General features: G+C 53.3%; 1 protein-coding gene across 5 annotated transcripts in view; it reads right to left on the bottom strand.

Annotated features, from left to right (window-relative positions):
• Nucleotides 1-14,489: 14,489 nt before the first annotated feature.
• LOC119958671 (neuronal acetylcholine receptor subunit beta-2-like) overlaps nt 14,490-24,494 on the bottom strand; it is a 33,199-nt gene continuing 23,194 nt past the window's right edge. For all 5 annotated transcript variants that reach the window (XM_038787241.1, XM_038787238.1, XM_038787237.1 and 2 more), the window contains exons 4-6: nt 23,443-23,552; nt 18,942-19,932; nt 14,490-15,345 (exon numbers count right to left, since the gene is read on the bottom strand). In XM_038787241.1, the coding sequence (XP_038643169.1) occupies nt 15,181-15,345; nt 18,942-19,932; nt 23,443-23,552 (1,266 nt within the window). In that variant the 3' untranslated portion in view covers nt 14,490-15,180. The remainder of the gene's footprint in view (nt 15,346-18,941; nt 19,933-23,442; nt 23,553-24,494) is intronic.

Genomic DNA, 24,494 nt, shown 5'->3' with positions numbered 1-24,494 from the left:
CAGTCAGGGTCTGAGTTACCTGGCAGTGGGGAGGGAGAGCAGTCGGGGACTGAGTTACCTGGCAGTGGGGAGGGAGAGCAGTCAGGGTCTGAGTTACCTGGCAGTGGGGAGGGAGAGCAGTCAGGGACTGAGTTACCTGGCAGTGGGGAGGGAGAGCAGTCGGGGTCTGAGTTACCTGGCAGTGGGGAGGGAGAGCAGTCAGGGTCTGAGTTACCTGGCAGTGGGGAGGGAGAGCAGTCAGGGTCTGAGTTACCTGGCAGTGGGGAGGGAGAGCAGTCAGGGTCTGAGTTACCTGGCAGTGGGGAGGGAGAGCAGTCGGGGTCTGAGTTACCTGGCAGTGGGGAGGGAGAGCAGTCAGGGTCTGAGTTACCTGGCAGTGGGGAGGGAGAGCAGTCGGGGTCTGAGTTACCTGGCAGTGGGGAGGGAGAGCAGTCGGGGTCTGAGTTACCTGGCAGTGGGGAGGGAGAGCAGTTAGGGTCTGAGTTACCTGGCAGTGGGGAGGGAGAGCAGTCGGGGTCTGAGTTACCTGGCAGTGGGGAGGGAGAGCAGTCGGAGTCTGAGTTACCTGGCAGTGGGGAGGGAGAGCAGTCGGGGTCTGATTACCTGGCAGTGGGGAGGGAGAGCAGTCAGGGTCTGAGTTACCTGGCAGTGGGGAGGGAGAGCAGTCGGGGTCTGAGTTACCTGGCAGTGGGGAGGGAGAGCAGTCGGGGTCTGAGTTACCTGGCAGTGGGGAGGGAGAGCAGTCGGGGTCTGAGTTACCTGGCAGTGGGGAGGGAGAGCAGTCGGGGTCTGAGTTACCTGGCAGTGGGGAGGGAGAGCAGTCAGGGTCTGAGTTACCTGGCAGTGGGGAGGGAGAGCAGTCAGGGTCTGAGTTACCTGGCAGTGGGGAGGGAGAGCAGTCAGGGTCTGAGTTACCTGGCAGTGGGGAGGGAGAGCAGTCAGGGTCTGAGTTACCTGGCAGTGGGGAGGGGGAGCAGTCAGGGTCTGAGTTACCTGGCAGTGGGGAGGGAGAGCAGTCAGGGTCTGAGTTACCTGGCAGTGGGGAGGGAGAGCAGTCAGGGTCTGAGTTACCTGGCAGTGGGGAGGGAGAGCAGTCGGGGTCTGAGTTACCTGGCAGTGGGGAGGGAGAGCAGTCAGGGTCTGAGTTACCTGGCAGTGGGGAGGGAGAGCAGTCGGGGTCTGAGTTACCTGGCAGTGGGGAGGGAGAGCAGTCGGGGTCTGAGTTACCTGGCAGTGGGGAGGGAGAGCAGTCGGGGTCTGAGTTACCTGGCAGTGGGGAGGGAGAGCAGTCAGGGTCTGAGTTACCTGGCAGTGGGGAGGGAGAGCAGTCAGGGTCTGAGTTACCTGGCAGTGGGGAGGGAGAGCAGTCAGGATCTGAGTTACCTGGCAGTGGGGAGGGAATGTTCACTGAGTATCGCACTTTCTCTTAACGATTGTGAAGATACTGGCGTATTTATTTTTAAATTCTGGTGTATTGCAGTTTTGGAACGTCCGCCTGCGTTATATCCGATTTTAGCTCCCATTAAATGTGCTGACAGAAGCAGGATTGAAGCTCTCATGCTCCAGGTCTGTGTGTGTTTGTTTTGTTGTTGGTGAGTTCCTGGTCGACAGCTTGGGTGGGTCTTGCACCCCCCCCCCTCCCGTGAAGTGTTCTGAAGGTGTCAGACAACATCGGAGCCCGGGGTAAATATCCAACGCTGCTGCCTATCCTGTATGTATTTTTCCTGTTTAGCCTGCACTCATTGATTCACTGTCTGACTCCCCACGCATGGGGTGTCTGCAGGGGGGGGGGGGGGGGGGGCATTCTTAGCTCTTGTGGAGCAGTGGAGTCATTTGGGCTCGTTGAGTGGGTAACGGTCATTAATTCGAAAGCCAGCAGTAGTCACAGGCTGCCAGTTGTGTCTGGGCGGGTTTAACATCCTGTGTTATCCCCCTGTGTCTCTCTCTCTCTCTCTTTCCACCTCCCCGGAGTTGCTGAGCGCCCTAAGCTGTCCAGGCTAGGTGGGGAGTGGGCCTGGGTAGGGGCGGTGCAGACTTGATGGGCCGAATGGCCTCCTTCTGCCCTCTTAAGGATTTTGCGATGCACGTTTGCCCAGGGCTGACTCGACCCCCCCCCCCCACCCATCCGGTTCACAATTGTAAATGGTTCAGATGTTGAGTCGATGTCTTTTGGAATTGAAACGTTTTTGTGGGCGGCAGGGGAGGGCTACACAGAACAGGCAGGAGTTTGTTACTGAACTCTACCTGAGCCATTTTGGATCGTGTTTGTTGGTTTGCTGCTGTTTATTGTTTTGTTTTGTTTTGCAAACGCCACGATTGAGGCATTACTGTAAACTGGCCCATTCCACGCGGGGTTGGTTCCTGTGTGTGCGTGGGGAAACCTACCTGGGCAGAACGAGGCTGCGGTTCAGGTCGGCAGCCTTTTGGTGAGGCAGAAGCTCTCCCTCCGCATTCCAACCCTGGGAATCATCTTTTCCTGTTTCAAATCGGCTTTCCTTCAGCCTTCCTTCCCGTGTGCGGCGGGCGCCGGGATTCCGGGAGGCTTTTCCTAGCGTGAAAGAGTCCTGGAGTTGTTTTCAATGACGGTGCACGGCATTCCGATCCGCTTGTTCTCTGTGCACGTCAGTAAGCTTTTATTGGGGCGGGAAGGTGAGGGAATGTGTTACTTTTCTGTGTGCGTGTGTGTATATGCTCCATTTTTACAGGATTTTGTTTTTTTTTTGTAACAGCTAGCAAGTGTCTCGTTCTCATCCATTCAATCTAGAATAAATTGGGTGCTCTTTTAAGAGAATTGGTGTAGGGCTCCTTATTTTGCACCGTGGGACGGGTAGGTGGTTGTTGTTGTGTAACAGGGAAATCTTGGACTGCGGTGCGAGCGTACCGTGGACTTGACGGGGCAATCGGTCGACGACGTTCATTCAAGCCTGGAGGGTTGATTTTTGTCAGGACTGCTGGACAGAGTTTGGAGAGTTGCGATGTACCCTTTCAAAATTGGCTTCTGATGTTTTGCCTCCGCTTGCTGTTCCTGAAACGTTATTCACCCCGGGAGCCCACAGGGTTTGGCACTGCTGCCCCGTGTGGCACCGAGGACCCACCCGGGTTTGATCCCATCCTCCGGATATCTATCCGTTTGGGGTTTGCGCATTCTCCCCGTGCCTGCCTGGGTCTCACTCCCACGACCCAAAGATGTGCAGGGTAGGTGGATTGGCCACATGAAATTGCCCCTTAATTTGGGGGGGAGGGGGGGGGAGAATTGGGTATTCTAACATTTATTTTAAAATTCACTTGAGTTTATATTGTACACCCATTGAAATTCCAACCTTCCCGGTTATTGGCAAACAGCATTCGCATACAGCACGGGTTAGATACAGAGTAAAGCTCCCTCTACACTGTCCCCATCAAACACTCCCAGGACAGGTACAGCACGGGGTTAGATACAGAGTAAAGCTCCCTCTACACTGTCCCCATCAAACACTCCCAGGCCAGGTACAGCACAGGGTTAGATACAGAGTAAAGCTCCCTCTACACTGTCCCCATCAAACACTCCCAGGACAGGTACAGCACGGGGTTAGATACAGAGTAAAGCTCCCTCTACACTGTCCCCATCAAACACTCCCAGGACAGGTACAGCATAGGGTTAGATACAGAGTAAAACTCCCTCTACACTGTCCCCATCAAACACTCCCAGGACAGGTACAGCACGGGGTTAGATACAGAGTAAAACTCCCTCTACACTGTCCCCATCAAACACTCCCAGGACAGGTACAGCATAGGGTTAGATACAGAGTAAAACTCCCTCTACACTGTCCCCATCAAACACTCCCAGGACAGGTACAGCACGGGTTAGATACAGAGTAAAACTCCCTCTACACTGTCCCCATCAAACACTCCCAGGACAGGTACAGCACGGGGTTAGATACAGAGTAAAGCTCCCTCTACACTGTCCCCATCAAACACTCCCAGGACAGGTACAGCACAGGTTAGATACAGAGTAAAACTCCCTCTACACTGTCCCCCATCAAACACTCCCAGGACAGGTACAGCACGGGGTTAGATACAGAGTAAAGCTCCCTCTACACTGTCCCCATCAAACACTCCCAGGACAGGTACAGCACGGGGTTAGATACAGAGTAAAGCTCCCTCTACACTGTCCCCATCAGACACTCCCAGGACAGGTACAGCACGGGTTACATACAGAGTAAAGCTCCCTCTACACTGTCCCCATCAAACACTCCCAGGACAGGTACAGCACGGGGTTAGATACAGAGTAAAGCTCCCTCTACACTGTCCCCATCAAACACTCCCAGGACAGGTACAGCACGGGTTAGATACAGAGTAAACTCCCTCTACACTGTCCCCATCAAACACTCCCGGGACAGGTACAGCACGGGGTTAGATACAGAGTAAAGCTCTCTCTACACTGTCCCCATCAAACACTCCCAGGACAGGTACAACACGGGGTTAGATACAGAGTAAAGCTCCCTCTACACTGTCCCCATCAAACACTCCCAGGGCAGGTACAGCACGGGGTTAGATACAGAGTAAAGCTCCCTCTGCACTGTCCCCATCAAACACTCCCAGGACAGGTACAGCACGGGGTTAGATACAGAGTAAAGCTTCCTCTACACTGTCCCCATCAAACACTCCCAGGACAGGTACAGCACGGGGTTAGATACAGAGTAAAGCTCCCTCTACACTGTCCCCATCAAACACTCCCAGGACAGGTACAACACGGGGTTAGATACAGAGTAAAGCTCCCTCTACACTGTCCCCATCAAACACTCCCAGGACAGGTACAGCACGGGGTTAGATACAGAGTAAAGCTCCCTCTACACTGTCCCCTTCAAACACTCCCAGGGCAGGTACAGCACGGGGTTAGATACAGAGTAAAGCTCTCTCTACACTGTCCCCATCAAACACTCCCAGGACAGGTACAACACGGGGTTAGATACAGAGTAAAGCTCCCTCTACACTGTCCCCATCAAACACTCCCAGGACAGGTACAGCACGGGGTTAGATACAGAGTAAAGCTCCCTCTACACTGTCCCCATCAAACACTCCCAGGACAGGTACAGCACGGGGTTAGATACAGAGTAAAACTCCCTCTACACTGTCCCCATCAAACACTCCCAGGACAGGTACAGCACGGGGTTAGATACAGAGTAAAACTCCCTCTACACTGTCCCCATCAAACACTCCCAGGACAGGTACAGCACGGGGTTAGATACAGAGTAAAGCTTCCTCTACACTGTCCCCTTCAAACACTCCCAGGACAGGTACAGCACGGGGTTAGATACAGAGTAAAGCTCCCTCTACACTGTCCCCATCAAACACTCCCAGGACAGGTACAGCACGGGGTTAGATACAGAGTAAAGCTCCCTCTACACTGTCCCCATCAAACACTCCCAGGACAGGCACAGCACGGGGTTAGATACAGAGTAAAACTCCCTCTACACTGTCCCCTTCAAACACTCCCAGGACAGGTACAGCACGGGGTTAGATACAGAGTAAAGCTCCCTCTACACTGTCCCCCATCAAACACTCCCAGGACAGGTACAGCACGGGGTTAGATACAGAGTAAAGCTCCCTCTACACTGTCCCCATCAAACACTCCCAGGACAGGTACAGCTCGGGGTTAGATACAGAGTAAAGCTCCCTCTACACTGTCCCCATCAAACACTCCCAGGACAGGTACAGCACGGGGTTAGATACAGAGTAAAGCTCCCTCTACACTGTCCCCATCAAACACTCCCAGGACAGGTACAGCACGGGGTTAGATACAGAGTAAAGCTCCCTCTACACTGTCCCCATCAAACACTCCCAGGACAGGTACAGCACGGGGTTAGATACAGAGTAAAACTCCCTCTACACTGTCCCCATCAAACACTCCCAGGGCAGGTACAGCACAGGTTAGATACAGAGTAAAACTCCCTCTACACTGTCCCCATCAAACACTCCCAGGACAGGTACAACACGGGGTTAGATACAGAGTAAAGCACCCTCTACACTGTCCCCTTCAAACACTCCCAGGACAGGTACAGCACGGGGTTAGATACAGAGTAAAGCTCCCTCTACACTGTCCCCATCAAACACTCCCAGGACAGGTGCAGCACGGGGTTAGATACAGAGTAAAGCTCCCTCTACACTGTCCCCATCAAACACTCCCAGGACAGGTACGCAGAGGGTGGTGGGTGCCTGGAACGCTTTACCAGCGGAGGTGGTAGAGGCGGACACGATAGCATCATTTAAGATGCATCTAGACAGATATATGAACGGGCGGCAACAGAGGGAAGTAGACCTTGGAAAATAGGAGACAGGTTTAGATAAAGGATCTGGATCGGCACAGGCTGGGAGGGCCGAAGGGCCTGTTCCTGTGCTGTAATGTTCTTTGTAAAGCTCCCTCTACACTGTCCAAGAGGCACCATGTGTCAGCTGTCTTGGCTAAGATCTGAACAGGCTGAGAAAACTCACGAAGGAAGATGAATTTGCCACTACCACCTTCACTAATATCAGGGTTGGATGAGAGGAGCTGAGAGGAGGTAGTGGTATTGTGACTGGAGGTGTGGTCCAGAGACCCAAAGCATAGCACCGGGGACTCGTTCGGTCAAAACCCGCCTTTGGCAGAGGGTGAGGCTTAGATACAATAAAAATCGACAATTCGGAGTTTAACAGTGAGCCTGAAACCATTGCGGATTGTCGTCAAAACACCCATCTGGTTCACTGATGTACCCTGTTAGGGAGGGAAATCTGCTGTCCTTGCCCCGGCCTGGCCTACATGTGACTCCAGACCCGCTAGCAACTCTTAACTCATGGCCCAGCAAGCCACTCGGATCAAGTTCAATTCAGGATGGGCAGTGACCCAGCTAACGACGCCCACTTGCCATGAATTTAGAAGACTTGCAGGCAGCTGCGATGTGAGCGGGTGCCGCCATAATAAACTTCCTTCTGCAGGGCCTCCACCCTCCAGGCCCTCATCCCCCCCCCTCGATTCCTGGGCACCGAGGTCACCGCTATTGCCTGATGAATGGAGCACTCTAGTGCACAGCAGGGTATAACCTTTATTCCGGCCTTTCAGTCTTGTAATCGTCTCTCATATAAATCCGTTGCGTCTTTTCTGGAAGCAGGGTGTAGGTTCGGAGCCAATAACGTTACACCTCGTTCCTGTTCCATTTTGCAAATAACACTTTATTTAACACAGCCAGTTAGTTGGATCAATGCCGTAAAGTATCTGGGTTGCCTGGTTAAAATATGATTGCCGACGGAGGGGGGGGGCATCTCTTTATTTCACCAGACCCCCACCTCCGTACCTACATGTGCTCTTTGAACTAGGAACTAAAGACCTGGCGTTGAACCCCGAGTTTGGTGGGGGGTTGGAGGGAGGGAAGGGGGGGGGGGGGTCCCACAGTGGGAGATTGCCCCTTATGCTGATCAAAATGGTGTCCTCCCATTGGACGAGGTGTCTACGTGGCCGCTGGTGTCGACATCAGAATTGAGGGATGGGTGTTGGTACCCACGACCCCCCACCCCTCCTCCAATACAATACATTCAGCCCATCGAGCCCTCGTCAACCCTCCGAAAACGCCTCTCTATGTAGGCCCACTCCCCCACCCTATGCTCATAATCCCAGTTAACTCGCACGTCTTTGGACTGTGTCGGAGGGGGAGGAGGAGGGGGCGGGGGGGGGGGGGGGACGAGTGCCCAGAGGGAACCCACGCAGACACGGGGAGAGTATGCAAACTCCCCACACGGGACAGTCGCCCGAGGCTGGGGGTCGAACCCGGGTCAGCCTCCCCAGCGCCGTGGGCCCAGTTTCAATTCCGGCCTCGGGTGTCTGTGCGGAGTCTGAACGTTCTCCCCGTGTCTGCGTGGGTTTCCTCCGGGCGCTCCGGTTTCCTCCCACAGCCCAAAGGTGCGCAGGTTAGGTGGGTGGCGGGGGTGGAAGGGAGGGGGGGGCGAGGGAGTGTGGTCTTTCAGAGGCAGGCTTGCTGGGCTGAAAGGGGCCATTCTGCCCTCCAGGGATTCTATGGAATCCTGGTGCTGTGAGGCAGCAGTGCTAACCACTATGCCGCCCATCCGGTGACTGCTGAATTGGGGCGGGGGGATTGGTGAGAGAGGGCATTTCATTCATTCCATGGGCTCAACTAGTTCATGGGGCAAGAGGCAAAGAATCGTGACCTCGTAATTAGAGTTGCCCACAGATGCAAAGGGTGGTGGTGAAGATCTGATCCACTCTCCCACAAATAGCTAATGGTGTCCATTTACGTTTTCAAGATCGCTAGATTTTTGTTGGGGTGCATACTGAGGTAGATGCGATGGGGGGAGGGTTGGGGCTGGTGGGAAATGGAATTGACGCACAGCTTGGCCACGATCGGATTTGGCTCGATTTTTTCCGTGATTGTCTCAAATCTGCAAGGGCACGTTCCATTCGGGCCAGGGGCTGAAGGGGCAGAGAAATATACCTCCAATGTTGAATGGGACGATCCGTGTAGCTGTGGGCAGGGGCTGTCCAATTTGGACAAAGTCAAGATAATGAGGGACGACGGTTGAAAACTCACCATGTCAAGCGAGAGGGTGATCCTGTGATTTTCACCCCCATGCTGTGCTGTAATAGGGAAGACTCCACCCACAACATTGAGGCTCAGTCAGTTTAACTTGTCCTATAAAGAGTTTCTGACTGGCAGTAGGACATTGTAGACGCCAATAAAGAGCACGGTGGTCATTTAAGGGCATTTAAGTGGTCACTGGACAGACATGGATGAAAATGGAATAGTGTAGGTCAGATAGGCTTCACATGGTTTCACAGGTCGGCGCAACATCGAGGGCCGAAGGGCCCGTACTGCACTGTAATGTTCTATACTTCACAGGACGTTCGACGAACATTGCATCAAACTCCTCCAGGGTAGGTTCAGCACAGAGTTAGGTACAGAGTAAAGCTCCCTCGACACTGTCCCCATCAAACACTCCCAGGACAGGTACAGCACGGGGTTAGATACAGAGTAAAGCTCCCTCTACACTGTCCCCATCAAACACTCCCAGGACAGGTACAGCACGGGGTTAGATACAGAGTAAAGCTCCCTCTACACTGTCCCCATCAGACACTCCCAGGACAGGTACAGCACGGGTTACATACAGAGTAAAGCTCCCTCTACACTGTCCCCATCAAACACTCCCAGGACAGGTACAGCACGGGGTTAGATACAGAGTAAAGCTCCCTCTACACTGTCCCCATCAAACACTCCCAGGACAGGTACAGCACGGGTTAGATACAGAGTAAAACTCCCTCTACACTGTCCCCATCAAACACTCCCGGGACAGGTACAGCACGGGGTTAGATACAGAGTAAAGCTCTCTCTACACTGTCCCCATCAAACACTCCCAGGACAGGTACAACACGGGGTTAGATACAGAGTAAAGCTCCCTCTACACTGTCCCCATCAAACACTCCCAGGGCAGGTACAGCACGGGGTTAGATACAGAGTAAAGCTCCCTCTGCACTGTCCCCATCAAACACTCCCAGGACAGGTACAGCACGGGGTTAGATACAGAGTAAAGCTTCCTCTACACTGTCCCCATCAAACACTCCCAGGACAGGTACAGCACGGGGTTAGATACAGAGTAAAGCTCCCTCTACACTGTCCCCATCAAACACTCCCAGGACAGGTACAACACGGGGTTAGATACAGAGTAAAGCTCCCTCTACACTGTCCCCATCAAACACTCCCAGGACAGGTACAGCACGGGGTTAGATACAGAGTAAAGCTCCCTCTACACTGTCCCCTTCAAACACTCCCAGGGCAGGTACAGCACGGGGTTAGATACAGAGTAAAGCTCTCTCTACACTGTCCCCATCAAACACTCCCAGGACAGGTACAACACGGGGTTAGATACAGAGTAAAGCTCCCTCTACACTGTCCCCATCAAACACTCCCAGGACAGGTACAGCACGGGGTTAGATACAGAGTAAAGCTCCCTCTACACTGTCCCCATCAAACACTCCCAGGACAGGTACAGCACGGGGTTAGATACAGAGTAAAACTCCCTCTACACTGTCCCCATCAAACACTCCCAGGACAGGTACAGCACGGGGTTAGATACAGAGTAAAACTCCCTCTACACTGTCCCCATCAAACACTCCCAGGACAGGTACAGCACGGGGTTAGATACAGAGTAAAGCTTCCTCTACACTGTCCCCTTCAAACACTCCCAGGACAGGTACAGCACGGGGTTAGATACAGAGTAAAGCTCCCTCTACACTGTCCCCATCAAACACTCCCAGGACAGGTACAGCACGGGGTTAGATACAGAGTAAAGCTCCCTCTACACTGTCCCCATCAAACACTCCCAGGACAGGCACAGCACGGGGTTAGATACAGAGTAAAACTCCCTCTACACTGTCCCCATCAAACACTCCCAGGACAGGTACAGCACGGGGTTAGATACAGAGTAAAGCTCCCTCTACACTGTCCCCCATCAAACACTCCCAGGACAGGTACAGCACGGGGTTAGATACAGAGTAAAGCTCCCTCTACACTGTCCCCATCAAACACTCCCAGGACAGGTACAGCACGGGGTTAGATACAGAGTAAAGCTCCCTCTACACTGTCCCCATCAAACACTCCCAGGACAGGTACAGCACGGGGTTAGATACAGAGTAAAGCTCCCTCTACACTGTCCCCATCAAACACTCCCAGGACAGGTACAGCACGGGGTTAGATACAGAGTAAAGCTCCCTCTACACTGTCCCCATCAAACACTCCCAGGACAGGTACAGCACGGGGTTAGATACAGAGTAAAGCTCCCTCTACACTGTCCCCATCAAACACTCCCAGGACAGGTACAGCACGGGGTTAGATACAGAGTAAAACTCCCTCTACACTGTCCCCATCAAACACTCCCAGGGCAGGTACAGCACGAGGTTAGATACAGAGTAAAACTCCCTCTACACTGTCCCCATCAAACACTCCCAGGACAGGTACAGCACGGGGTTAGATACAGAGTAAAGCACCCTCTACACTGTCCCCTTCAAACACTCCCAGGACAGGTACAGCACGGGGTTAGATACAGAGTAAAGCTCCCTCTACACTGTCCCCATCAAACACTCCCAGGACAGGTGCAGCACGGGGTTAGATACAGAGTAAAGCTCCCTCTACACTGTCCCCATCAAACACTCCCAGGACAGGTACGCAGAGGGTGGTGGGTGCCTGGAACGCTTTACCAGCGGAGGTGGTAGAGGCGGACACGATAGCATCATTTAAGATGCATCTAGACAGATATATGAACGGGCGGCAACAGAGGGAAGTAGACCTTGGAAAATAGGAGACAGGTTTAGATAAAGGATCTGGATCGGCACAGGCTGGGAGGGCCGAAGGGCCTGTTCCTGTGCTGTAATGTTCTTTGTAAAGCTCCCTCTACACTGTCCAAGAGGCACCATGTGTCAGCTGTCTTGGCTAAGATCTGAACAGGCTGAGAAAACTCACGAAGGAAGATGAATTTGCCACTACCACCTTCACTAATATCAGGGTTGGATGAGAGGAGCTGAGAGGAGGTAGTGGTATTGTGACTGGAGGTGTGGTCCAGAGACCCAAAGCATAGCACCGGGGACTCGTTCGGTCAAAACCCGCCTTTGGCAGAGGGTGAGGCTTAGATACAATAAAAATCGACAATTCGGAGTTTAACAGTGAGCCTGAAACCATTGCGGATTGTCGTCAAAACACCCATCTGGTTCACTGATGTACCCTGTTAGGGAGGGAAATCTGCTGTCCTTGCCCCGGCCTGGCCTACATGTGACTCCAGACCCGCTAGCAACTCTTAACTCATGGCCCAGCAAGCCACTCGGATCAAGTTCAATTCAGGATGGGCAGTGACCCAGCTAACGACGCCCACTTGCCATGAATTTAGAAGACTTGCAGGCAGCTGCGATGTGAGCGGGTGCCGCCATAATAAACTTCCTTCTGCAGGGCCTCCACCCTCCAGGCCCTCATCCCCCCCCCTCGATTCCTGGGCACCGAGGTCACCGCTATTGCCTGATGAATGGAGCACTCTAGCGCACAGCAGGGTATAACCTTTATTCCGGCCTTTCAGTCTTGTAATCGTCTCTCATATAAATCCGTTGCGTCTTTTCTGGAAGCAGGGTGTAGGTTCGGAGCCAATAACGTTACACCTCGTTCCTGTTCCATTTTGCAAATAACACTTTATTTAACACAGCCAGTTAGTTGGATCAATGCCGTAAAGTATCTGGGTTGCCTGGTTAAAATATGATTGCCGACGGAGGGGGGGGGCATCTCTTTATTTCACCAGACCCCCACCTCCGTACCTACATGTGCTCTTTGAACTAGGAACTAAAGACCTGGCGTTGAACCCCGAGTTTGGTGGGGGGTTGGAGGGAGGGAAGGGGGGGGGGGGGTCCCACAGTGGGAGATTGCCCCTTATGCTGATCAAAATGGTGTCCTCCCATTGGACGAGGTGTCTACGTGGCCGCTGGTGTCGACATCAGAATTGAGGGATGGGTGTTGGTACCCACGACCCCCCACCCCTCCTCCAATACAATACATTCAGCCCATCGAGCCCTCGTCAACCCTCCGAAAACGCCTCTCTATGTAGGCCCACTCCCCCACCCTATGCTCATAATCCCAGTTAACTCGCACGTCTTTGGACTGTGTCGGAGGGGGAGGAGGAGGGGGCGGGGGGGGGGGGGGACGAGTGCCCAGAGGGAACCCACGCAGACACGGGGAGAGTATGCAAACTCCCCACACGGGACAGTCGCCCGAGGCTGGGGGTCGAACCCGGGTCAGCCTCCCCAGCGCCGTGGGCCCAGTTTCAATTCCGGCCTCGGGTGTCTGTGCGGAGTCTGAACGTTCTCCCCGTGTCTGCGTGGGTTTCCTCCGGGCGCTCCGGTTTCCTCCCACAGCCCAAAGGTGCGCAGGTTAGGTGGGTGGCGGGGGTGGAAGGGAGGGGGGGGGCGAGGGAGTGTGGTCTTTCAGAGGCAGGCTTGCTGGGCTGAAAGGGGCCATTCTGCCCTCCAGGGATTCTATGGAATCCTGGTGCTGTGAGGCAGCAGTGCTAACCACTATGCCGCCCATCCGGTGACTGCTGAATTGGGGCGGGGGGATTGGTGAGAGAGGGCATTTCATTCATTCCATGGGCTCAACTAGTTCATGGGGCAAGAGGCAAAGAATCGTGACCTCGTAATTAGAGTTGCCCACAGATGCAAAGGGTGGTGGTGAAGATCTGATCCACTCTCCCACAAATAGCTAATGGTGTCCATTTACGTTTTCAAGATCGCTAGATTTTTGTTGGGGTGCATACTGAGGTAGATGCGATGGGGGGAGGGTTGGGGCTGGTGGGAAATGGAATTGACGCACAGCTTGGCCACGATCGGATTTGGCTCGATTTTTTTCCGTGATTGTCTCAAATCTGCAAGGGCACGTTCCATTCGGGCCAGGGGCTGAAGGGGCAGAGAAATATACCTCCAATGTTGAATGGGACGATCCGTGTAGCTGTGGGCAGGGGCTGTCCAATTTGGACAAAGTCAAGATAATGAGGGACGACGGTTGAAAACTCACCATGTCAAGCGAGAGGGTGATCCTGTGATTTTCACCCCCATGCTGTGCTGTAATAGGGAAGACTCCACCCACAACATTGAGGCTCAGTCAGTTTAACTTGTCCTATAAAGAGTTTCTGACTGGCAGTAGGACATTGTAGACGCCAATAAAGAGCACGGTGGTCATTTAAGGGCATTTAAGTGGTCACTGGACAGACATGGATGAAAATGGAATAGTGTAGGTCAGATAGGCTTCACATGGTTTCACAGGTCGGCGCAACATCGAGGGCCGAAGGGCCCGTACTGCACTGTAATGTTCTATACTTCACAGGACGTTCGACGAACATTGCATCAAACTCCTCCAGGGTAGGTTCAGCACAGAGTTAGGTACAGAGTAAAGCTCCCTCGACACTGTCCCCATCAAACACTCCCAGGACAGGTACAGCACGGGGTTAGATACAGAGTAAAGCTCCCTCTACACTGTCCCCATCAAACACTCCCAGGACAGGTACAGCACGGGGTTAGATACAGAGTAAAGCTCCCTCTACACTGTCCCCATCAAACACTCCCAGGACAGGTACAGCACGGGGTTACATACAGAGTAAAGCTCCCTCTACACTGTCCCCATCAAACACTCCCAGGACAGGTACAGCACGGGGTTAGATACAGAGTAAAGCTCCCTCTACACTGTCCCCATCAAACACTCCCAGGACAGGTACAGCACGGGGTTAGATACAGAGTAAAGCTCCCTCTACACTGTCCCCATCAAACACTCCCAGGACAGGTACAGCACGGGGTTAGATACAGAGTAAAGCTCCCTCTGCACTGTCCCCATCAAACACTCCCAGGACAGGTACAGCACGGGGGTAGATACAGAGTGAAGCTCCCTCTACACTGTCCCCATCAAACACTCCCAGGACAGGTACAGCACGGGGTTAGATACAGAGTAAAGCTCCCTCTACACTGTCCCCATCAAACACTCCCAGGACAGGTACAGCACGGGGTTAGATACAGAGTAAAGCTCCCTCTACACTGTCCCCATCAAACACTCCCAGGACAGGTACAGCACGGGGGTAGATACAGTAATGTTCTGGGCCTCTCCATGACCAGTGTACGAATGTTCCCATTACCCTCAGACCTGGCCTCCCTGAGTGAGCTGTGCTTTGGGCGGGGAGCTTCGACCGTGGGAGGGAAACCCTCACTAAATTCGCCTCCGGGCGAGCCCGTGGTCACACACTTCCAGTGGGTGCCCAGTGAAGATCCCCCTGCCCCTGCGGTTGGTCTCGTGTGGGTACTGGGTGGCAACTGCCCCCCCACCTCCCTCACCTGTCCATTTTGCAAGTGAGCCCATTGGCAGCTGTTCAAGCTGGGTGGCACTCCAACCCATCCTGGTCCTATCCTCACTGGCATGTTAAGATGGAACCTGATTGATATTTTAAACCCTTCCGCCTCCTGAGCCTCAGAGTGACCGTTGTTTGTGGGTGGGGGGGACGTCCTTCGGGAGGGGGGGGGGGGGGGGGGGGTGATGTTAGCCACTGAGCAGGGTTAGGAGTCGGGAGTGGATACAAGCGAGAGCTTTTGCGTAAAATGTCTTTTTCCAGTAGCGATGGACAGCGGAAGCGATCTGGAGGCTCCACCTTCTATTCCTCTTCCGGATCCCTGTAGGAGATTAATTTCTGGAACCTCAGGTTCTGGAAGAGCGGCTGAAGGAACATCCCGGTCGTGCCCAGCACGCACACCACCACAAAGATCCACAGGAAGAGGCGATCGATCACCATCGCCACGTATTTCCAATCCTCAATCACCTGGAAGAACAGAAGGGAGTTGCATTTACGTAACGCCTTTCCCCGCCGCGGGACATCCCTGCCTGCTTTGCTGCACTTTGAGGTTAACTCGTGGTTGTATGGTGGGAAAGGTAGCTGCCCACTCGCAGAGAAAGATCCTGCACACTAATATAACAGCCACGGCCGCCCCATAGTGATATTGATTGTGGCACTCTACCCAATACTTTCCCTTATACACAGCATCCCATGCAAATCCCTCATCAACAAACCCCACTCTTGTCGTTTGGGGAGGGGAAATCTGCCGTCCTTACCCAATCTGGCCACCTTGTGACTCCAGACTCGCGCATAAGGCATAGCAGCAGAATTAGGCCACTCGGCCCATCGAGTCTGCTCCGCCATTCAATCATGGCTGATATTTTCCCATCCCCATTCTCCTGCCTTCTCCCCATAACCCCTGATCCCCTTATTAATCAAGAACCGATCTCTCTCTGTCTTAAAGACACTCCGTGTGGTTAACTCTCAGATGCTCTCGAAAATGAAGGGCAATTGGAGATGGGCACAAAATGCTGGACCAGCCCCAACCCCTCGCGTCCCATAAAATTATTTTTTTTAATCAGGAAAAACTCATTCTGGGCGGCATGGCAGCATAGTGGTTAGCACTGTTGCTTCACAGCGACAGGGTCCCAGGTTCGATTCCGGGCTTGAGTCACTTGTGTGCGGAGTCTGCACATCCTCCCCGTGTCTGCGTGGGTTTCCTCCGGGTGCTCCGGTTTCCTCCCACAAGTCCCGAAAGACGTGTTTGTTGGGTGAATTGGACATTCCGAATTCTCCCTCCATGTACCCGAACAGGCGCCGGAATGTGGCAACTAGGGGATTTTCACAGTAACTTCATTGCAGTGTTGATGTAAGCCGGCTTGTGACACTAATAAAGATTATTATTATTGTCTGCTGGCTGTTGATTCATCCCCTGGTCTCCCCGACCGTCCTTTCTTTGGCTCCCAATGCTCGGGAACTCCTCGTGTTGCTTTGTTTCCTCAAGAATTCCTTTCTACTACCTGCTGGCTTTTGAAATTGGTGAGAAGGGACTTTCTCGTTCTTCTATCCTCCGCAAGATCCTGTCTATGGGGGGGGGGGGGCCCTGGCGCTGCCCAGAACATCTGCGATTTACACCAAAGGAGAGCAGGTGAGGCGTGCTGGATTGTCGGAAAAGGCTAAGAGGGGGGACAGGGTGGAGGGAGCGGGTCCAGGTAGGGTGCTCTTTCAGAGGGTCGGTGCTGACTCGAGGGGCCGAATGGCCACCGTGTCGCGATTCTAAACACTGGAAGACCAGCCGGTCTGTTAACTGTCCCACAAATATGAGTGAGCGCGCCAACACTCAGCAGTTTGAAGCCAGTCATAGAACATAGAACAGTACAGCACAGAACAGGCCCTTCGGCCCTCAATGTTGTGATCACCCTACTCAAATCCACGTATCCACCCTATACCCGTAACCCAACAACCCCCCCCTTAACCTTTCTTTTATTAGGACACCACGGGCAATTTAGCACGGCCAATCCACCTAACCCGCACATCTTTGGACTGTGGGAGGAAACCGGAGCACCCGGAGGAAACCCACGCACACGGGGAGGACGTGCAGACTTCACACAGACAGTGATCCAGCCGGGAATCGAACCTGGGACCCTGGAGCTGTGAAGCATTTATGCTAACCACCATGCTACCCTGCTGCCCCAAACTGGAATAATCCTTCAAAAGGGTTGCTTTAGTTATCGAAGAGGACCGTTTGGGGTAATTGTTCCCCAGGGTTCCAGCGCCCCTCTGGCCTGTTGCCCCCAGTTAATAATGCTGTGGGTGATCTGATTGTAACTCCCAACCCCACACTCCCGCGACCCCTGATAACCTTTCTTCCGCCACCCCCCCCCAAACGTTGGTCAAGAATCTATCCGACTGCCCTCAAAATATTCGAAGACTTTGATTTCACAGCCTTTTGAGGAAGAGTTTCAAAGACTCGCTGTCCCCTTGAGAGGCAAATATCTCCCTGTATCTCTCTTAAAGGGGCCACCCCTTATCGTCAAACAATGACCCCTCGTTCTACACTCTCCCACAATAGGGAACATCCTGGCCGTCTCCACACTACCAGTACCTCCCAGGATGTGTTTTGATAAGCAAAAGCCTAACATAGAACGATACAGCGCAGTACAGGCCCTTCGGCCCACGATGTTGCACCGACATGGAAAAAATCTAAAGGCCATCTAACCTACACTATGCCCTTATCATCCATATGCTTATCCAATAAATTTTTAAATGCCCTCAATGTTGGCGAGTTCACTACTGTTGCAGGTAGGGCATTCCACGGCCTCAACACTCTTTGCGTAAAAAACCCACCTCTGACCTCTGTCCTATATCTATTACCCCTCAATTTAAGGCTATGTCCCCTCGTGCTAGCCACCTCCATCCGCGGGAGAAGGCTCTCGCTGTCCACCCTATCTAACCCTCTGATCATTTTGTATGCCTCTATTAAGTCACCTCTTAACCTTCTTCTCTCTAACGAAAACAACCTCAAGTCCATCAGCCTTTCCTCATAAGATTTTCCCTCCATACCAGGCAACATCCTGGTAAATCTCCTCTGCACCCGTTCCAAGGCTTCCACGTCCTTCCTACAATGAGGCGACCAGAACTGTACGCAATACTCCAAATGCGGCCGTACTAGAGTTTTGTACAACTGCAACATGACCTCATGGCTCCGGAACTCAATCCCTCTACCAATAAAGGCCAACACACCATAGGCCTTCTTCACAACCCTATCAACCTGGGTGGCAACTTTCAAGGATCTATGTACATGGGACACCGAGATCCCTCTGCTCATCCACACTACCAAGAATTTTACCATTAGCCAAATATTCCGCATTCCTGTTATTCTTTCCAAAGTGAATCACCTCACACTTCTCCACATTAAACTCCATTTGCCACCTCTCAGCCCAGCTCTGCAGCTTATCTATGTCCCTCTGTAACCTGCAACATCCTTCCGCACTGTCTACAACTCCACCGACTTTAGTGTCGTCTGCAAATTTACTCACCCATCCTTCTGCACCCTCCTCTAGGTCATTTATAAAAATGACAAACAGCAACGGCCCCAGAACAGATCCTTGTGGTACGCCACTCGTAACTGAACTCCATTCTGAACATTTCCCATCAACCACCACCCTCTGTCTTCTTTCAACTAGCCAATTTCTGATCCACATCTCTAAATCACCCTCAGTCCCCAGCCTCTGTATTTTCTGCAATAGCCGACCGTGGGGAACCTTATCAAACGCTTTACTGAAATCCATATACACCACATCAACTGCTTTACCCTCGTCTACCTGTTCAGTCACCTTCTCAAAGAACTCGATAAGGTTTGTGAGGCATGACCTACCCTTCACAAAACCATGCTGACTATCCCTAATCATATTATTCCTATCTAGATGATTATAACCTGACCAACCTTTTCCCAGGAGACAACCCACCTAATCTAGGTCTTGCTCGAGCAGACCTTCTCCGGCACATCCTTAAATAAGGAGACGTTATTCTACGCAGCAACACCCCCTCCAGTTTTCTACTGTTAAATACAACAAACTCACACTTTGATCATCATCCTCGCCCTGCATGTGACCAGCGATGAATTGCACTCCGTCCATCGCATCTTCGATCCTGTAGCTACGGAATGGCCCACGTGACTCCTTCCTCCGATGGTCTCGGAACCCGTTGGCGCCCTCCGGCAGCGCCACGAACCGGGTCCTGTGCCCCCGGGCACAGGCCTGGTTGATGAGGCAGCTGCAAGGCTCGTCGGCGCCCCTGGGCGTAGGCCACCTGCCCCCTCCACCCGGTGCCGGTGTTCTGCCCCTCTGCTGCCGCAGCCGCTGCTTGGCGCAGTCGTTCCTGGGCTGCTTCATAAAGAGGAGGGCGGGCAGCTTGTCCAGGAACACCAGCCTGACCCACAGCGGCATGGTGTGGGTGGTGGGCGAGCGGTGGTGCACGTTGAGCACGCACACGCTGGTCACGATGGAGAAGGTGACCAGCACCATGGTGAACATCAGGTACTTGCCCATCAGCGGCACGTCCAGCGAGGTGGGGGGCACGATCTTGGAGATGAGGAGGAGGAAGACGGTGAGGGCCAGCAGCACGGAGATGCAGAGGGTCATCTTCTCGCCACAGTCCGAGGGCAGGTAGAAGACCAGGATGGCCAAGGAGGTGATGAGCATGCAGGGGATGATGAGATTGATGGTGTAGAAGAGGGGCTTCCTCCGTATGATGAAGTCGTACGTGATGTCCACGTAGGTGTGGTCGTCCGGGTTCTCGTTGCGTCGCCCCGGCAGAGCCACAATGTCCCATTCGCCGCTTGGCGTGAAGTCGTCCAGACTGGCCACGTCTGAGCGCAGAACCAGGTCGATCTCCGTCCGGTCGTAGGTCCATGAGCGGAACTTGAGGGTGCAGTTCTGTTGGTCAAAGGGGAAGTGTTTGACCTCGATCTTGCAGGCGCTCTTGTAGATGGCGGGGGGCAGCCAGAAGACGCTGCCGTCGTACGAGACCACCGCGTTGGAGTAGAAGGACACCTCATACGTGCCGTCAGCACTGCAAGGAGACAGAGGACAGCAACGTTATGCGAAGCACAGACTTCCATTTCTACAGTACCTTTCACCACCTCGGGGTAATACCGAGGCGCTCCGCAAGGCTACGCCACTTTTCTTTCGAAGCGTCGGAGCCCGTAATACGGCCGCCAGATTCTGCACAGCAACTTCCTCCGAACGACCGCGATCGGACTTTTTAGTGATGTTCGCTGAGGAATAAACATTGGGACGCTGGAGAGAAACTGCCATTCTCTCATTCCGACAGTGTGCGCGGGATAGTTTACCCGCTCCTGTGCGAGAGGGCAGACGACCCTCGGTTTTAATGCCCCACCCTGCGGGACGCTGCCCCTTTAACGGTTCGGCGCCGGCAGCCGCAATGACGGCCTGGTCTGGATGACACGATTAAGCTGCTGGACAGCTGCCGACCCTGCCCCTCCAACCCGGGATCCGACAGGCATGGGGCGTAACGGCATGACCCTCAGCGTACATTAGAACATAGAACAGTACAGCACAGAACAGGCCCTTCGGCCCTCAATGTTGTGCCGAGCCATGATCACCCTACTCAAACCCACGTATCCACCCTATACCCGTAACCCAAACAACCCCCCCTTAACCTTACTTTTTATTAGGACACTACGGGCAATTTAGCCTGGCCAATCCACCTAACCCGCACATCTTTGGACTGTGGGAGGAAACCGGAGCACCCGGAGGAAACCCACGCACACACGGGGAGGACGTGCAGACTCCACACAGACAGTGACCCAGCCGGGAATCGAACCTGGGACCCTGGAGCTGTGAAGCATTTATGCTAACCACCATGCTACCCTGCTGCCCCATTGGGGTCAAATTACAGCTCAGCCGATGCCACTGCTCCCCTGAGGTCCCAGCCTTGTTTAAATTCTAGCAGACGAATGCAAGATCAAACCTTTGAGATAGATCAGTATTATGGTCCCGGACGAGCCCCCAAAAGTGGTTAAGGGTACTGGACTGAAACCCCAATATTTTACGGTAATTTTGTAAGACTGTGAGGGAAGGAAACCACGGGAGTGATTTCACCCAAAAGAGGGACGTGGTTTCATTAAAACAAACTTTATTACTCGTGCAGTATTAAAATATCCTTAACATCACACCAGAAAATAATAACGTGGAGATGCCGGCGTCGGACTGGGGTGAGCACAGTAAGAAGTCTCACAACACCAGGTTAAAGTCCAACAGGTTTGTTTCAAACACGAGCTTTCGGAGCACTGCTCCTTCCTCCGGTGAATCCTCCTTCACCTGAGGAAGGAGCTGCGCTCCGAAAGCTCGTGTTTGACACAGACATGTCGGACTTTAGCCTGGTGTTGTGAGACCTCTTGCAGAAAATAATAATCATCTTTATTGTCACGGCAGGCTTACATTTTTTTTTGATAAACAATTTTAATTAGGTTTTTTTTGGCATTGTAAACCGTAGAATTGCAGAAGGTGAAAACAAAAGGACTGTACAATAAAATGGATGTGCGCAGTGCAATTATCCTAACCTGTCCTACCCAGATCTGCCGTTCTGACCCCCTACACTACATTCCCCTAACCCTCTCCCCCCCCCCCCCCCCCAGCTGACGATTAATTCTCCGTGAATAAGTCGACGAACGGTTGCCACCTCCAGGCGAACCCTAACAACGACCCTCTCAAAGCGAACTTGATTTTCTTCAGCACCAGGAAACTCGCCATGGCTGACAGCCAGGTCTCCGACTTCGGGAGGCGTTGACTCCCTCCAAGCTAGAACTATCCGTCTCCGGGCTACCAGGGAAGGAAAGGCCAAAACGTTGGCCTCTTTCTCCCCCCCCCCCCCGCCCGGACGTCCGGGGCCTCAGAAACCCCAAAAATCGCCACCTTCGGACCCATTGCCACCCTGATGTTCAATACTCTAGACATGACGTCCTTGAACCCCTGCCGGTATCTCCTAAGTTTTGGACACGCCCAAAACATGTGGACATGGTCTGCCGGTCCTCCCAGACACCTGTCCTCTACACCGAAGAATCTGCTCATCCGGGACACAGTCATGTGGGCTCGCTGGGCGACCTGAAGCTGAATCAGGCTGAGCCTGGCACAGGTTGCAGTCCCATTAGCCCTGCTCAGCAGCGTCCGCCCACAGACCTTCCCCAATCTCCCCTCCCAACTCCTCCTCCCATTTCTGCCTCGGTCTGTGTCTTCTTCGCCCCCTTGTAAATATCCGAGACACTTCCCTCCCCCACCCAGCCTCTGCACACGACCCGATCTTGGATCCCCCTTAGCGGCGAGAGTGGTAAAGATAGCGCCTGCCAGTGCGAGAAGTCCCGCCCCTGAATATACCGGAATTCATTCCCCCCTCGTCAACCCAAACTTGTCCTCCAGCGCCCTCAAGCCAGGGAAGCTCCCTTCCCAGAACAAATCCCACGCAGCAGACACGGGGAGATCGTGCAGACTCCGCACAGACAGTGACCCAAGCCGGAATCGAACCTGGGACCCTGGAGCTGTGAAGCGATTGTGCTATCCACAATGCTGCCGTGCTGCCGGGGACACGGGGAGATCGTGCAGACTCCGCACAGACAGTGGCCCAAGCCGGGAATCCAACCCTGGGAACACTGTGTTCGGTTCTGGTCACCCTATTACAGGAAGGATATTGTTAAACTAGAAAGAGAGCGGAAGAGATTTACGAGGATGTTACCAGGACTTGATGGTCTGAGTTATAAGGAGAGGCTGGGATATCTTTCCCTGGAGCGTCGGAGGCTGAGGGGTGATCTTATAGAGGTCTATAAAATAACGAGGGGCATGGATAAGGTAGATAGTCACATCAGCTCCCAAAGGTAGAGGAGGCTAGAGCTAGAGGGCAGAGGTTAAAGGTGAGAGGGGAGAGATACAAAAGAGGCCAGAGGGGAGATTTCTTCACACACAGAGGGTGGTGAGGGTCTGGAAGGGGCTGCCAGAGTCAGTGGGAGAGGGGGGTACGATTGTCCATTTAAAAAGCAGTTAGACAGTTACATGGGGCAGGGTGGGTGTAGAGGGATAGGGGCCAAACGCGGGCAAGTGGGACTAGCTTAGTGATAGAAACTGGGGCAGCATGGACAAGCTGGGCCGAAGGGCCTGTTTCCGTGCTGTAAACATCTCTGACTCTATGAGATCCCCCTTCATCCTTCGAAACTCCATTGAGTTTGGACCCAGAGCCCTCAACCCCTCAACCAGGAGCTGGTTTAGCACAGTGGGCTGAACAGCTGGCTTGTAATACAGAGCAAGGCCAGCAGCACGGTTCAATTCCCGTACCAGCCTCCCCGAACAGGCGCCGGAATGTGGCGACTAGGGGCTTTTCACAGTAACTTCATAGAAGCCGACTCGTGACAATGAGCGATTATTATTATTTTGACTTCCTCTTTGACGCTCTGCTTGATCTTTCCCGCAATTAAATTGCTTTATTTCTGCCCCGGTCACACAGAATGTGACTACCTGAAACGTTAGCGGATGTCAGTGACTTCACTACATGGAGCAACAAGCAGTCACTTACTTATTGTAAAGGACCACGTCGGGCAGCCAGATGTGAGTGGATGGGAGCCGAACTTTCACAATCCCCTCGTACTCCGCTGGGTTCCAGGTCAGTCGATAATCGTTCCATTCCTGGGAGAAAAACATCCCCATCAAACACTCCCAGGACAGGTAAAGCACAGGGTTAGATACAGAGTAAAGCTCCCTCTACACTGTCCCCATCAAACACTCCCAGGACAGGTACAGCACGGGGTTAGATACAGAGTAAAGCTCCCTCTACACTGTCCCCATCAAACACTCACAGGACAGGTACAGCACGGGGTTAGATACAGAGTAAAGCTCCCTCTACACTGTCCCCATCAAACACTCCCAGGACAGGTACAGCACGGGGTTAGATACAGAGTAAAACTCCCTCTACACTGTCCCCATCAAACACTCACAGGACAGGTACAGCACGGGGTTAGATACAGAGTAAAGCTCCCTCTACACTGTCCCCATCAAACACTCCCAGGACAGGTACAGCACGGGGTTAGATACAGAGTAAAGCTCCCTCTACACTGTCCCCATCAAACACTCCCAGGACAGGTACAGCACGGGGTTAGATACAGAGTAAAGCTCCCTCTACACTGTCCCCATCAAACACTCCCAGGACAGGTACAGCATGGGGTTAGATACAGAGTAAAGCTCCCTCTACACTGTCCCATCAAACACTCCCAGGACAGGTACAGCACGGGGTTAGATACAGAGTAAAGCTCCCTCCACACTGTCCCCATCAAACACTCCCAGGACAGGTACAGCACGGGGTTAGATACAGAGTAAAGCTCCCTCTACACTGTCCCATCAAACACTCCCAGGACAGGTACAGCACGGGGTTAGATACAGAGTAAATCTCCCTCTACACTGTCCCCATCAAACACTCCCAGGACAGGTACAGCACGGGGTTAGATACAGAGTAAAGCTCCCTCTACACTGTCCCCGTCAAACACTCCCAGGACAGGTACAGCACGGGGTTAGATACAGAGTAAAGCTCCCTCTACACTGTCCCCATCAAACACTCCCAGGACAGGTACAGCA

This window comes from Scyliorhinus canicula, chromosome 30 (assembly GCF_902713615.1).
Source record: "Scyliorhinus canicula chromosome 30, sScyCan1.1, whole genome shotgun sequence".
NCBI lineage: Eukaryota > Metazoa > Chordata > Chondrichthyes > Carcharhiniformes > Scyliorhinidae > Scyliorhinus > Scyliorhinus canicula.
Note: the sequence above shows the minus strand (reverse complement) of the source record. Positions and strands in the feature narration are given on the sequence as shown.